Source organism: Sebastes umbrosus, chromosome 21, assembly GCF_015220745.1.
Source record: "Sebastes umbrosus isolate fSebUmb1 chromosome 21, fSebUmb1.pri, whole genome shotgun sequence".
Lineage (NCBI taxonomy): Eukaryota > Metazoa > Chordata > Actinopteri > Perciformes > Sebastidae > Sebastes > Sebastes umbrosus.
The window spans coordinates 18,456,403-18,472,240 of record NC_051289.1 but is presented as its reverse complement, the minus strand read 5'-3'; the positions used below and the strand labels follow the sequence as shown (position 1 = coordinate 18,472,240).

General features: G+C 37.7%; 1 protein-coding gene across 4 annotated transcripts in view; it reads right to left on the bottom strand.

Annotated features, from left to right (window-relative positions):
* slc12a7b (solute carrier family 12 member 7b) overlaps positions 1-9,455 on the bottom strand; it is a 76,388-nt gene extending 66,933 nt beyond the window's left edge. For all 4 annotated transcript variants that reach the window (XM_037756792.1, XM_037756794.1, XM_037756796.1 and 1 more), the window contains exon 1: positions 8,491-9,455. In XM_037756792.1, coding sequence (XP_037612720.1) covers positions 8,491-8,713 — 223 coding nt within the window. In that variant the 5' untranslated portion in view covers positions 8,714-9,455. The remainder of the gene's footprint in view (positions 1-8,490) is intronic.
* Between the last annotated feature and the right edge of the window lie 6,383 nt (positions 9,456-15,838).

Sequence of the window (15,838 nt, the reverse complement as noted above, 5' to 3'; positions counted from 1 at the left end):
TCATTTGGGCCTGAGAACTGAGAACTTATTCTGTGAAGGTGTTTCCATATCCCATTTAGCGTATCAACTCTTTTTCGACAAAGGCAAAAACCACCTCAAGCAAGTGTAAAAACTTTTTTTACACAATTGAGGAGGTGTTATTATAATATTGCCATTTCCATACAGCTAATGCAGTACTTCAAAATGCGCACAGAAATACGTTTATGGAAACACGGCTATTGTATCAAACAATATAAAGCTTTCAAAAAAGACCTTCACTGGATCTCAGATGATTATATACTTGTGCATTGTGTAGTGCGTGTCATGAGTTCACAAGCACAACACAGGGTTATTGTTAAATGCACTGAGAAAACAGTCTCTGAAAGTCCCTGACAGGAGATGGCAATACAGATACAAGACTGTTCTCAAATAGTTTAGGAATTGTAATTGATATGCGGTACTCAAATAGCAAAAAATAAAGTTTAGAATGGAGCCAGTAAAACAAGGTTTTATGAGTTTCAGGCACTATTATATTGCACTTCAGACAATGTTGAGTTAATATAGAGCCATACATTGGAAGATTCAAATCTTCTGATCACAGCTAATCAGTGGGTATAGAGGACGGAACCTGCCAAAATAAAAAATGACTACAAACATATATATATATATATAATATATAATTTTTCTTGGGCGCTACCCACATAATCAGCTGTGCTGCTCATCCCACAAATGCATGATCCTTACAAGTTGGACATCATTGCGAAGGTAAATAAACAGGCTTTCCAACGATGTAAAATACAATGCCAATTAGCATTGTAACAACAGAGAAATAATCCACCAAACACAAGTTTCCGAACTTTGTTTTTCCAGTTTATATATATATATACACATATATATATATATATATATATATGTATATATATATATACATATATATATATATATATATATAGATACAAAATAAATGTAACCATTAAATAATTGATCAAATGTGACATAAATTGATATTTGTTTTAATTTGCTTCTTTATTTATTTATCTTTATTTATCTGTATTAACTCCCTTATTTATTTATTCTTCTGTTTAATTTTTCCTTTTATTTATGTATTTATTTTTTAATCATTTTTAAATAAATGTATTTATTTTTACATTTATTTTATATTTATTTATTTATTTTTGCATTTATTTTATATGTATTTATTTATTTTGTAATTATTTTGTATTTACTTACTAATGCATTTATTTTGTTTTGTTTTTTTTAAATCTTAGCATTTATTTATGTATTTTTAGCATTTATTTATTTATTTATTTATTTATGCACAATTTTCCCTTATCATTTATTTATTTATTGATTGATTTTTTTATTTTGGCAGGTTCCGTCTTCCATAAGTGGGGGTTTATAATGAATAACAAATATAGTTTGGTCAAGACTTTCAGCTGCTCGATGGGATAGTGCAGGATTGTGCAGTGACTGAAGAATTGTAAGACAAGAAAAGATGTGTCCCTGCATGCCTTCGGGTCAGAGTTGAGTAAAAGTGCAATTGCAGCCGAAATTGACACTGACAGACTCCCTCTCTCATGTTTTTTTCACATCAGTGGGGTTAAACTTGCATCATTAAGTATACTGTTAAAATGGTATAAATGTCCTGGAGGAAAAAAGCCATTTGGAGGATTAGGCTAAACTGGGTCCGTGTGCATTTCCCAAAAGAGAAGGAAAGTTCTCTGAGAACCTTTCTGTCTCACCAGAGAGGGACACACCCCTCATCCTGAGTGTTGCGTGTAAATAACGAGCAACTGGAACAAACATCCCACGCAAGATTGGCAGAGGGGGGGGGGGGGGTGTCGGACTGGGAGGTCACACAGAAGCAGGAGCAGATATAGTGGACGCCAGGGCCCAGTTGGTGTCCATGTGCTGCCTGCTGGGCTCCAAATAAAGCAGAGGGCAGCACATGATAGCCCAAGGTGCATGCCTTTTTAAACATGAATGCACACACATGCATGCAAACACAATACTGTGTGGTGAGGATGTTCATTTATTAAACCCATTCATTACTGCAACCACCTCAAATCACTAACAATATACCTATGCTGTATTTACTAAGTAACTTCAGGTTCCACCTGAAACATAGTCCCCTTCGTCTTTAAGGTTTTGCTGGAGCCAAAGGGTCGTAAAACATATCAAACAATCACAGGCATTCACATACGTACATGCTGTATGTGTTAACCTCAAAGCGACCTTTAGAACATGACATGTCTGTCGCTCTAACAGATGGTACTGTATAACAGCACTCATTGATGTTACAGTAAAAAGCTGTTTAAACAGCCTGAAACACCAACCTCATTTCAGGGGTTTTGCATTTTAACCAAAGAAACCTACCACACACACAGTATGTCAGGGCTCAGGATTGCCCGCTTGCAAGTACAATGCTACTTCTGGCTAGGAAATCTAGCAACTGCAAGTGGTAACAAATATTTAAACACATTGTTTTTTTCCAAAGCTGATGATGGAAGATAATGACGGAGTGAGCCATCTCTATTTCTGTCCTCGACCAAAGGAACGAATCAATTTGTTGATTTAATCGACAGGTCTGTGAAACTGGGTTTCTCTACAAAGGACCACACAAAAGCACCACTTGAGTTTACCAGAGACATGAAGAAGCATGAAAAAACAGACTAATCGACTAAAGAAATCATAGACCAAAACGACCGATTAGTCGACTAATCGACAGAGAGGGGGCAGCGCCATCTCGCTTACTTCTCATCTCTGCTGAGAACTGCACATAAGCAGTACCGATCGGGTGGCGGTGAGTAAACGCAAAGTCTATGAGCTAAAGCGCAAGCAAGCATTTCAATTCTCCTGGAAAGTGGAGTTTAGTTGGGTTAGAGGATGTGGGCGAAACTCCAGATTTATTAACTTAAATAAAGATTAAGCATGACAGTTATCTTTGGTCTTTCTTGTTATTTGATAACCGCAAATAAATAAAACTTTGCAAGTCAAGAAAGTCTCAGGTTGTCGTAGGATCATTTAGCTTTGTGTGACACCGCTCAGTGAACTACATCTCTGATCTCACACAATATACGTCACCAACACTAGCTAGCTTGCCACTTTTTATCAGCCAGGAAGCGAAACAACGAGCGAGACCTGTTGCTGTTGTGAGTACATCCCAGTAGGAAACACGCAGGCATCGTAGCTTCAGCGAAAGAGAGACGTCACTTACGCGACTTTTGGGTGTGTCGTCTTTCTAACTATGTATTTTCACAGTGTGATACTGCAACAGTTTTACAACAGAAGTGTGACTTTCTTGACTTGCAAAATATCATATGTGTGATTGATAGCGCAATTCAAACAGAAGGGGCGGGACTTCACCTCTCTATTTGACTCTAAATGGGACCATAATTTACTAAATGAACATCATGATGTACTGAAGAAGACTTGAAACCTGCAATTGAGACCATAAACTCATGTTTACAATGTCTACTGAGGTAATAAATCCAGTGAGAAGTAGGCTCATTTTCTCATAGACTTCTATACAATCAGACTTATTTTTGCAACCAGAGGAGTCGCCCCCTGCTGGCTATTAGAAAGAATGCAAGTTTAAGGCACTTCAGCATTGGCTTCACTTTTCAGACCAGGAGGTAGCCCGCTGGTTGAACCCTGTATGTGTATAGGAAAACATTAGCAACTGTGATTGTGTCTGTGCATTATCGCCAAAGTGCCTCAGCTGCAACAGGTTCTGCAACAAGCCTCAATAGTGTTTCCCAACCCCGAAAAATCTGTCAGTGCGTGAGCTGTCATAGAGATAGATTGACAGTCGCTCTGAAATCTGACGCCCTTTCGGAGACCCTTATCCCCGTAGAGCCTCATTTATCTTTCACCGCCTGCTTAATCTCTCATAAATCCAATTGCAATCTTAGTCATCCTACGTATCTGAGGCGAGTGCATCATCTGTTGCACCCTGAAACCCTCTTCATGTGATTTCAATTACTATTTATATATTCATTACATCTCTTAAGACACTGTGTTTACAGAGCATACTTGTTCAAACAAATACATTCTTTGAATATGTACATAAACATTTTAGCCATGTTCATGTATTCATTCTATTTACATTTCTCACAGCTTGGCCTCTGCTTCACGCAGACTGAACAGGAACAAACATAAAGCACATTCATAGATCGCCTGGAAGGCTTTCAGTGAAACACACACACACACACACACACAGCCACCATCATTCAGACAACACTATGTTCTTTTCTATAATTTCCACTTCTTCATAACCACTGCTTCCTCTTTACAATATGTTACTCAATCTCCTCCTATACAGCTGTTGTGCAACCTCAATGACAAAAGTAACGCAAAACAGAGAGAGAGAAAAGTAGAAATCAACACTCACAGTAGAAAGCCTTAAAGTAAACTGCATCAGTGACCTTGTGATCTTACTGTATGTTTTAGATAACTGGCGTCAATCAGTCTGTTTTATCCAGAACCTGATGCTTCAGTTAAGACAATATCTTCTTGATAAAATCTGTCCTGACCCAGAAAGTTACAAGAAAAATGAAAGAAGAATCTTTTGGAACAGCCTGCTTGTACGTAGAATGCGCTCTAAGAGGAGGTGCCTCTGTAAAGGTAAATGCATCTAGACTCATTATCTGCATCTAGCGTCTGTTATCTACGGTTATCAAATTCATCATCCAGGAATTTAATTTAGCAGACGCATCCAATAGATATCAGTAAATAGGTTACAGCAAAACAAGTAGGCATCCCCCTGCTATCAGTCTTGTATTGATTGCAGCACAATGACTGCAGTAGAGGAAGGGATTGAGGAAATTGAAATCCAGGGCAAAATGACTCACAAAACAAAGGGTCAATATTCAATAATAAGATACTAAAGTGAGGCATCACTCCTGATGTCCAGGTCCACAACTGATGTCTTTAATTCCTTTGGTGGTGGAAGTGTTCTCTCGGGTTGCCGAAGCACAAATGTGAAGACAAAATGCAGTCAAACCCGTTTGGCTGAAAAGTGAGTATTTCATATCATACTATATCTAGTATTTGGTCACATGGGACAACTAGACTAGCAATAGACTTCATTATATTTTAGGGACAAACAGTAGTCCGATGTACCAAAATACTAGATATAGTATGATGAGGAAATGGCTGTATCTCAGAAACTACAAGGAGCACAATCAAGTATTTGGTGTCTATGAACTCATAACAAGTTGATTATCAAGTATATGCACACATAGAAAATATTTCATATGGAAAACATTTAATAAACACAATGTTAGCATTTTTCCTAATTTTTCAAAAATCCTGACTTTGACTTAAAAGTGTGATTTGTTCAAGTGATCTAAAAATGTCACTGTTAGATACCTTGCCCAAAGTATGTCCACAACAAATTTCAAGACTTTTTGACCATTCAGAACAAATGTGGCATTTTTCCTTATCGTACTAAATATAGTCTTTGGGTACAAATGGGTTAATACCAGCATTTATCATGACAGTAAGATTGTTGAGTATCAAATTCACTGTCCAACAGACAAATCTTTACTACATTATCCAGTTTAGCCAGCACTTAAAGCTGTTAAAATGAGTCCAAGTGCAAGCAGAGGATGGTTTCTTTTTCTAATTTTCTTGTTTAGTCTATAAAAGGTCAAAGTAGAACTACCCATCACAACTTCTAAGAGACATCTTCAACAGTCCAAACCCCAAAGATATTCAATGTACAGTGAAATAAACATCTCATCCTTTCTGCTCCGAGTAGTTAATTAGGTTGTTTGGGTTCAAAATGGGTCAAATGAAAAGGCCTGAATGACTTAATCAACTTTGTCTACATAACCGTTAACACACACACAAATAAGTCTAATCACATGACAAAGCCACCACCCAGTTGAGTAAGTGTCCACAGAGGGGATACAATCTTCTTCAGAGACGTGTAACAAATTCCCCTTGAGATTAGAGTGTTTGCTGATGAAAGCTCACACACAATATACTCTGTCACTGTCTACATGTACTGTAGCTGAAAGAAATGCGAGGCAAAGACCGCGACAAGCCCACGCACTGCAGACACAAGCTACTCCAAATGCATGGGTACATGTGCACGCCAATCTCCTTCTTAATAGTAACTTAATCTGATTTTGAATGAAATTCAATCCGTGCATTAAAACTGAACAGACAGGTGCCAACCGCACTGATTTAAAAAACATTCCCACACTCTAAATCCAGCTACAGGTGAGAATACACCACTGTTTATACCCATGTTGGGTAATCAAAGTTAACGTGATAATAACGCGTTAACGCAAATTTGTTTTAACGCCAAAAATTTCTTTAACGCATTAAAGCAACTTCATCATATGAAACTAGAAAACCTCAGGAATCCATTGGTACCAACGATGTCATACTAGCTTGTTGCGAAGGAGGTTAAATAACGCTCCAAACTTAAAAAAACAATCTGGCATGGCCATTTTCAAAGGGGTCCCTTGACCTCTGACCTCAAGATATGTGAATGAAAATGGGTTCTATGGGTACCCACGAGTCTCCCCTTTACAGACATGCCCACTTTATGATAATCACACACAGTTTTGGGGCAAGTCCTAGTCAAGTCAGCACACTGACACACTGGAAGCTGTTGTTGACTGTTGGGCTGCAGTTTGCCATGTCATGATTACAGCATATTTTTTATGCTAAATGCAGTACCTGTGAGGGTTTCTGGACAATATTTGTCATTGTTTTGTGTTGTTAATTGATTTCCAATAATAAATATATACATACATTTTGCAAAAAGCAAGCATATTTTCCCACTCCCATTTTGATAAGAGTATTAAATACTTGATAAATCTCCCTTTAAGGTACATTTTGAGCAAATAAAAAATGCATGATTAATCACAATTATAATCTCTATTTTGTCTAATGTCGTCAAATACTGTTCCGAGTCTACACAAAAGAAATGGAACACATTAATACTCATAACATTTCAGGACTTTAAATCGCTATCAGTAGCTGTAGTTGGGCCAGAAACTGGCTTGTTTCCCACCCAGCATCTTGTACTGGCCCTGGGCAGTGAGACAATTTTTTTTCAATCCAAACATAACACCCCGATACAATATGTCAACAGCCACAATCTCTTCTGTCACCATGATTCATCACCAGTAATCACCAGAGCGATATCCTTTTTGTTTTTTTATCCATATTTTTCCATTTTTCATTGCTCAAAAACTCCATTTGTTTCGTGATAACTGTCTTCCTTTTTCTCCTTTTTTTTTACTGTGACATATGAAAAAAGCCTGTGTGAATCATATAAGTGGAAAGTAGGGACCCACGTCCATCAAAACAATCTATATTCATAAACAAAACCACAACTAATAAGAGAGCCATCTTAAGCAGCTCAGCACAGATTGTCTGCACACACACTTAGCCACCAGCACACTGTAATTCAGCGTGCTTACTTGAACTATGTGCCAGGGCAATTATTCCAGCACCTTCTAACCCTCTCTACCTGTTGCTATAGAAGCACCGTGTTTGTGTGTGAGCAACTGGTTGAACGAGGCTTGAGAATCAAGACAACACACAAATTATGGTTCAGAGCAAAGACATTCAATATGATTAAAAAAACATCAGCAGTGACCCTAAAATTATAATATGGAAAAAAATCATGTCATATAACAGGTTAAAATGTCCTTTAGAAATAAAAGCCCATACTAATGATACCATTCTGATTACCACAGGCAAGGCAAGGCAGCTTTATTTGCATAGCACATTTCAGCAACAGGGCAATTCAAAGTGCATCACATAAACATTCAAGAACATTGCGACAAAGTGCAAAAGAACATTAAGACATAATTAAAACAGTTATAAAAACATTAAAGATTAGAAAATAAAAAAACAAGCTAAAAATAAAAGCTACAATAGAAGATAAAATAGAATATAATACACAATAGTTCACAATAGTGAATTTAAATAACAGGATATTGAACAAAAGATTTGTTAAGAAATCTCAAGTTTCTTTTCTGTGCTCTCCATTGTTTAAAACTCTAATTATTAATGTATTATCTACATTATTTAAAAGTGTACAACAAGTGCCAAAAACCTATTTATCAACTATAGTCTTCCCTGTCTGGTAGAATTATATGATGGAATATAACAGGTTAAAATGTCCTTTAGAAATAAAAGCCCATAGTAATGATACCATTCTGAATGACAAAGTACCACACAGGTACACCTTTCTTTACACAATAGTGAGTTTAAATAACAGATTTGTTAAGCCAATCTCAAGTTTCTTTTTTGTGCTTTCCATTGTTTAAAACTCAAATTATCTACATTATTTAAAAGGGTACAACAAGTGCCAAAAAAAACTATAATATATCAACTAGTCTTCTACTAGTCTGCTGGTAAATCAAACTCTTATGATGAGTTCAAGTGACAGAAGGGATGTAGTTCATCACAGACGCACCGGGCTAATCCTCACAGAGATAAGAAGTGGGACAACCGGGAGTTGGTCAAAGCTGTCCTTACCGTACTTGTTGGGCTCCCTGTTGTACTCCAGGATCGGAACCACAGCGTCGGGGTCCTCCTGCGGCTCGAACACCGAGTCCTCCCCCGCAGCAGACACTCTCTCCTCCGGTGAGTCCGGTGCCGGTGTTCCCGGTGCTGCCGGTGCCGGGTCAGAGACAACCGCGTCCGAGTGGTGCTCCACAACTCCTCTGTCAACCGGCACTACCACAAATCTTTCCCCCATGTCCCCTCCTCTCTTTCTTCCCACTTTCTTTATTTTATTAGAGAGGAAAACACGCCGTCCTGGTTACCTCTTCAGAGCGATAACACACACACACACACTCAGGAGGACGGAGAGCGGACAACACGCTGAACGGGCTGATCAGAGGATTGATTACAGTAGAGACGGTCCCGCCCCCTCGGACGTCCCTCATTGGCTGAGAGGGCCGAGGAGCGCTGTCAATCACTCACAGTAGCGAATCAGAGTGCTTGAAATTTGTTAATTGTTGGAATGAGGGAGTTCTAGAATTTGCATCAACTTTAATGATATCATCAACATGATTTAATTTCTCTGTCATTTTTTATTATATAAAAAAAACCCCAAAAAAATACTTTTAATACTGTTTCAGCTAAATATTTCATCCAGTCATCAAATATTTTTTAATTAATGTCATACTGATGAAAAATATATTTCCTTTTTCTCTGTATTTTTGCTTCTCGCCTTTAAAATTGAGATATGCCAGGGGTCAGCAACCTTTATTATCAAAAGAGCCATTTTAGGGGGAAAAAAATAAAATAAAAAAATCTGTCTGGAGCCGCAAAATATTTGAGCAATTTGATGAAGGTACCACAGCTTATAGTCAAAGTATATAGTATATAAGTCTAATGCAGTGAGGGCCAAAGTGCAAAATGTACTACAGAGTATTAGGGCCACATTGAGGGAAAAAAAATTGGAGATTTCCAGAATAAAGTCATAATATTACGAGAAAAAAGTCGTAATATTACGAGAATAAATCATAACTTTACGAGAAATAAAGAAAATAACATGTCAAATTACTACTTTATAATATTATGACTTTATTCTCATAATACTTCGAGTTTTTGTCTTTTAAACTTATGACTTTATTCTCATAATATTATGACTTTTTTCTCATTAAATAACGACTTTTTTTTCTCGTAAACCTATGACTTTATTCTCATAATATTACGACTTTTTTTCTCGTAAACTGTGTCAGCTAAATATTTCATCCAGTCATCAAATATTTTTTAATCAATGTCATACTGGTTTAGGGCCAAAATACATGTCTGATCTTCTGCTATGTTATGACCCATCCAGACCTCTCAGGTCATCTGGATCAGGTCTGCTTAGTGTCCCCAGAGTCAGAACTAAACACGCAGAAGCAGCGTTCAGTTTTTATGCACCAAATATTTGGACCAAGCTCCCAGAAACCTGCAGGACCACTACAACTCTGAGTTCTTTTAAATCAAAGCTTAAAACTTTCCTGTTTGCTGCTGCCTTTTATTAAACCAGATAAAGATCATCTAGAACTTTTACTCTTGTGTGTTATACTCTATTTTAGCTTTGATCCTAGCTTTTATTTTTAGCTTGTTTTTATTGTTTTTATTTAACTGTTTTAATTATGTCTTAATGTTCTTTTGCACTTTGTCGCAATGTTCTTGAATGTTTATATAAAGCACTTTGAATTGCCCTGTTGCTGAAATGTGCTCTACAAATAAAGCTGCCTTGCCTTGCCTTGCCTTGATGAAAAATATATTTCCTTTTTCTCTTTACGTTTTGGAGTATTTTTGCTTCACGCCTTTAAAGTTGAGATAGGCCAACGAGCAAAAACAACGCAGCGACTGTAAATAGAATACTCCTTAAAATAGTGCATGTGAGACCGTGCCCTGCAGTCACAATGGAGCACATGTACAGGCATGTCACACTAAACTCATTACAAGCTTCTTTAATGGGTTCAAAATGATCGGCTAATTAACACTCACTCTATACATCCTATCCTATCCTATCCTATCAATAGCCTGCTGTGGAAAGTCAATAAATCATTCTCATTTAAAAAATCTGTGATGGTTTAGTCATTTGCCAACACCTCGCCATAACGACTTTAGCAGTGTACAGCTTAAAATAAATGGTTTGTCACAACCTCAGGATAGGATGACCTCTCATGTTTCCAAGCAGTATTTGACACATACAATGTCTTTACAGTCTACAGTGACTGTTACCCAAAGAACAACATTTGATTTTTTGTTCAGTCTGACACACTTAAAAGCATACAGTAGGGCACGACTTCAAACAGTCTCCAAATTGTCAATACACACAGCAGTATATCTCTTGCATTTAAGCTTTTTCGTTCACCATAATATCTACTTTGAATTTGGAAGCTTTGAATCAAGTTTCTATCTCTGTTGGTTTCATTAAAAACACATGCTTATCTGGTGCTGGAAATCCCAGATCAAGATCACCATCCCAATTTAGTTGTTGCTCGGGTAAAGACCCATCTGTTCGCCAAATTCAAGGGGAATCCACTCACACGTCACTCTGACAAACAAAGTAAGAGGGTTGAAAACATCTCCCCTCCCTTTCACAGAAATGACATAAGCAGCTGCCTAGTCAAATATAAAAGTACATCAACTTTTATTTTCACACATTGCACAGGACACAGTGAAGTTTAGTCTCTGCATTTAACCCATCCTAGTATTAAGAGCAGTGGGCAGCTACTATATAGCTGGGACTTGAACTGTTTTACCCTCTGGTTCCCAAGCCAAGTCCCTCAAAATCTGCTCGGTTCTTTCCATGACTTCTTCTTTCTCTGGTCAGGAGATGCAGTAAAAATGAACAGGTTGCGTCACAGTACAAGTGGAACACACCATAAGAAAACAGTTCATGAAGAACCCCTTTTAATGGTACAAATATGGTTTAACTTTAGCACAAAGCCTGTGTTGGCTTTTTAGATAGAATAACTAACTTCAATTGTTTTTGATACAATAAAACAGCCTACACTATAATATAACTCACACATGAGTGTGATAAATCAATTAATGATTGAATGATTACTGTTATGAAGTGAAGAATCATAGACTGAAATATTCCTAGATACTCCCTAGATATTCCCATAAAGCTCTAAGATGAGACACTAATTATGTCAGAGGCGGGGGTCAGACCTGGAATCTAAGGGTGCTTCACAAGCCAACATTTAGTCTGTTTTAATCAAACTATGGTGCAGTTTGTTTGGGCGGTTGTGAACGCAGTAATCGTACTCTAGTGCGGATCAAAACAACCGGTTCGAGACCGCTTAAGAGAGGCGGTCTCAGACCGTTTCCAAGCAAACCAAAATGTGGGCTGTCTGTGAGGCATTTGTTGAGATGGACACAGGTAAACGACAGGTGAGTGAGGAGAGGACTAACGATGTTTTCTTGACATCTCGACTGAATAGAACATACACAATATGCTAAATATCGTCTGCAAAAACAGTGACGTTTATGATGCCACGCAAGATAAAACTAGAAGTGGCAGCTCTCGAGATGAAAAAGATCAATTCGCTCCTCCGTACACGTCCCTGAGATAATTATTTTTTCTTACTTTGTTCGCTTTAAGTTGTGCACTGTGAAACCGAACCAGAAAAAACAAACCAATAGTATCGATTTCACTCTGTTCCGGACAGACTATGGCTTGTGAAAGCACCTTAAGACCTGGAAACAAAGGGATGCAAAATGACCAAAAAGAGACACAAAATCAGTCAGTCTGGCTGTTTTGCTCCCCCTAGGAGGCCTTTTACATGTCTGTGTCCAGGAGCCTGTTGTTTCATAATCCATCCATGGATGCAGGCTATTTTGGGCTACAAATACCAGCTGTTTATGTATATAGTGTCATATTTGCAAGCAGCGAATAAACAATGTAACTATTAATAATGTGCAGTTTATTATTGCCACAAACCCCGGGCTTTAAAACTTGAGTTTTAACACATTTACCCCGTTTACAAATGTGTTTAAAACAGCTTCTAAACCCACCTGTGATTGTTGTGTGTGTACTCTGTCTAATATTAGCCTCTCAGCGTGCACATTTACCATGTCAAACAGTCTGCCATTTACTGTGTTTGAACTCCAGGGGACCACTCAGACAGTAATTGCTTGAAGGGTGTTACGTGGACATCTAAAATAGACAGCTGGCGGGACAGTTGGTTTACCGAGGGGTGGGACGGGTATAGCGGGGGTTGGAGTGGTGGGGTCACTGTGTGTGTGGTAGTTAAAGTCAATTCAGTTTAGCTCCTGATACAAATGACAGAAAGTGCTTCACTACACAAAGTTCAGTTTACAAATGCAAGAGCAAAATGAAGGTCTATGCCTGTTGTTGTGTGTGTATAATGTGTGTCTTTGTGTTTGCCTTTTTCAGTCAGACCGGATGAACGTATGAAGGGTGCATGAAGCACACTCATGGTGTGACAAAATGACTTGTAATCCTCCATGCCCATACTTATCCACAGCTAAACTCATCACCTCAGGTCAGGAGGACTTGCACTCTGAACAAAATGAAATGCAGATTACTTTTTTTTATTAAGCTGGGTGAGAACAGATGTGACCTTTACAACACAACCACATGCTGCAAGTGTTTAGGATGACAAATGTCAGCCTTCATCTTTGTGCCACCCTCATCTTCGTCTCCAGTTAAACGGATGATGGAGATCCAAAAATGTGATCTGTTTGTGCAGTGTATCGTGTATAGTGCTCTTGTAAAGTACTCTGACATTATACTGATTTCTTACAGCAAATGAAATACTTGGTCTTATGTGATCAAAGTGATTCATTCATTTAAGAGGGGAAAAGTAACTTTTAAGATTATGCTGATGAAGAAGAGAAAAGATTTGAGATATGAAAAGTGATGCATGATTAAAAACAATATTGTAGTAATAAAACAAAATGTGCCTTTATACCTTTTATCATCTCAAAAATGTTACTTATCTCATAATTTGGATTTCCAAAATTTCATTTGTAATAAAATTACTATTTTTTCCATAACTTTGACTTAGTAAGACAAAACCTTGACTTACCATGAGAACCATTTTAATCATGTCTAACTTTCATCTATTATTTTGTATTTTCCTGTCAGAAATGGGCTCCCATAGCATCCTGTTTAGCAACAGGTCATTATTATTACGTTCATGGAGCGGAGAGCCTGCTAGTCAACTTCTTTAAAACAAAACATTTTTGTACATTTGCTTAACTACATCAGCTATGAAAAGAACAGGAATAATGTGTCAATTTGATTTGAGTCATTACACTTTTCCCTGACAAACAGAGTGACAGAGAAGTGCAGGTTGATGATTAGTCTCGGCTCATTAGAAAAATATACATAGATCAGCAGTCTCCTCTCATCTTTCTCTGTTGTCATAGAGACGGTCCTCTGGGAGGGAACTGAACAAACTGGCTGCTGAGGTGAAGTTGTTGTCAGGGTGCTTGAGCGAGATACATTTAGCCCTCTTGACCTGGCTTTGGTTTTCAATATCAAGACAAAAACAAATTAAGATTGTGACACAATTATCTGTGAGTTTGCAGTGATATCAAGTTTGTATTTTTGTATCATTCTAGTTTTTTATCTCTTTAAATCTTTTAATTATTCAGAAATTATTATATCATACAACCTGCTTGTGTTACTGTCACCACTACTGCTTTCTTCCAGATTTCCAAGTACCCAGAGCTCCAGCAATCACGGTCATTTACGTTAGACTGCTTCAGCTGTGTTGGGGAAATTACAGGAGCCAACGATGCGTGTTATGTGGGTCAGCGCTATAGCATGAAAGGAAGCTTTTATTGGGAAATGGGTCCCCCACTGCTGTGTCATTGTGTTCCCCCGGACGCAACAGACAGCGGCGGGTCATCGGTGGCACATCCTGAGATCTGTAGTCTGAACTAGTCTCAGAGGGGAACATGATGTAATAGTGTACAGAGATGCTGTGAAGAGCAGAGGCCCAGCTGCCACACCTAGCACCTCCGTGTAAATACAATTTTTTTTTTGGTAAAAACTTTAATGATTTTCATGTGTTCATTTAGGAGAATACAATGCTCCTGCATGCGATGAGGACATTTGTACAACTCTTTCATTTATTAAGCCTTTTCAAATCTGATATGATGAACCAGAACCACTTTCTTTTATTTCACATGTATAGGCAGCATATAAACAATGAATACATTGTTTAGTTGTAAGCTTATATGAGGATATGTTAAAGTCTTTATGAATGTATTTGTCAACCATTAAAACCCCCCTTGTGAGGCATCTGTAACTTGTGGATAAACAGATATTAAACAATTGACAATATAGTATTCAATTCAAATTACTTTATTTTCTCTGAGGAACTTCATTTGAGCAGTGGACAAATAAGACATAAAATAATAAATCAATTAATAAATAAATTACATAAATTCAAATACAAAAGCTAAGGATACATTTATATATATATACCTCCTGTATATTATTATTAAACTCCTGTAGAAATAGGGTAGGCCAAGTGAGAAAAATTGTTGTCATATACATATCTTTGTAAATTGAACATCTCGGAACCGAGCAAGACATCTGAAGACTTCACCTTCAGCTCTGTAAGGTTGTGACTTGTGATTTTTTGGATGCTTCATAGACTAAATAATTAACCGATAAAATTAATTGGGTAAAATTAAGTGTCACCAAAAAGAACAAAACAAAGAAGTTGACATTTTGGAGAAAACTTTTCACGCAACGTGGAATGTTATTATCATTGATATGAAGCTTATTTCTCTCTGGTTTAACTTAGAATAGCTGAATAAGTAGATGATGTATTTTCCTTTTTAAATGTACTGTAACATGAAATGTGCGCTACACAACATAATGTGTACAACAGCTATGGATCAAAGGTTGTTTGGCAGAAAACGTAGGCCACAGGGGATGACCGATGAAGCTGAGAGGTAGTGATTACAGAGGAGGTAGGAGATGTTAACGGGGCTTGTTTTTGTCTGCGTGCAGATGGCACGCCGTCTGTAACGAGACCCCACGGGCTGCACTATTCATAAGGGACTGATGAGTGTGTGTGTGTGTGTGTGCAGAGAGACAAAGAATATGAGTACGCTCTACATCTGGACTTGTGTGAAAAAGTCCCATTGTGTGTGTGACAGTAACCGTCTGTGTGTGCAGGTGAGTCACATCTGGGTGAGTCTGCAGTCTGTGACAGACGGATGACAGATCTGCCATGACGCAGACAAAATCCTAAAATAGAAGTAGCACATCCTTAATAATATTGGATTTATGACATTATTATTGAATCTGTCATAATGCTATTGTTTGGACATATTCTCATTGTTATGGAGGCCTATTGTTTTTGTTTTGGCTTTT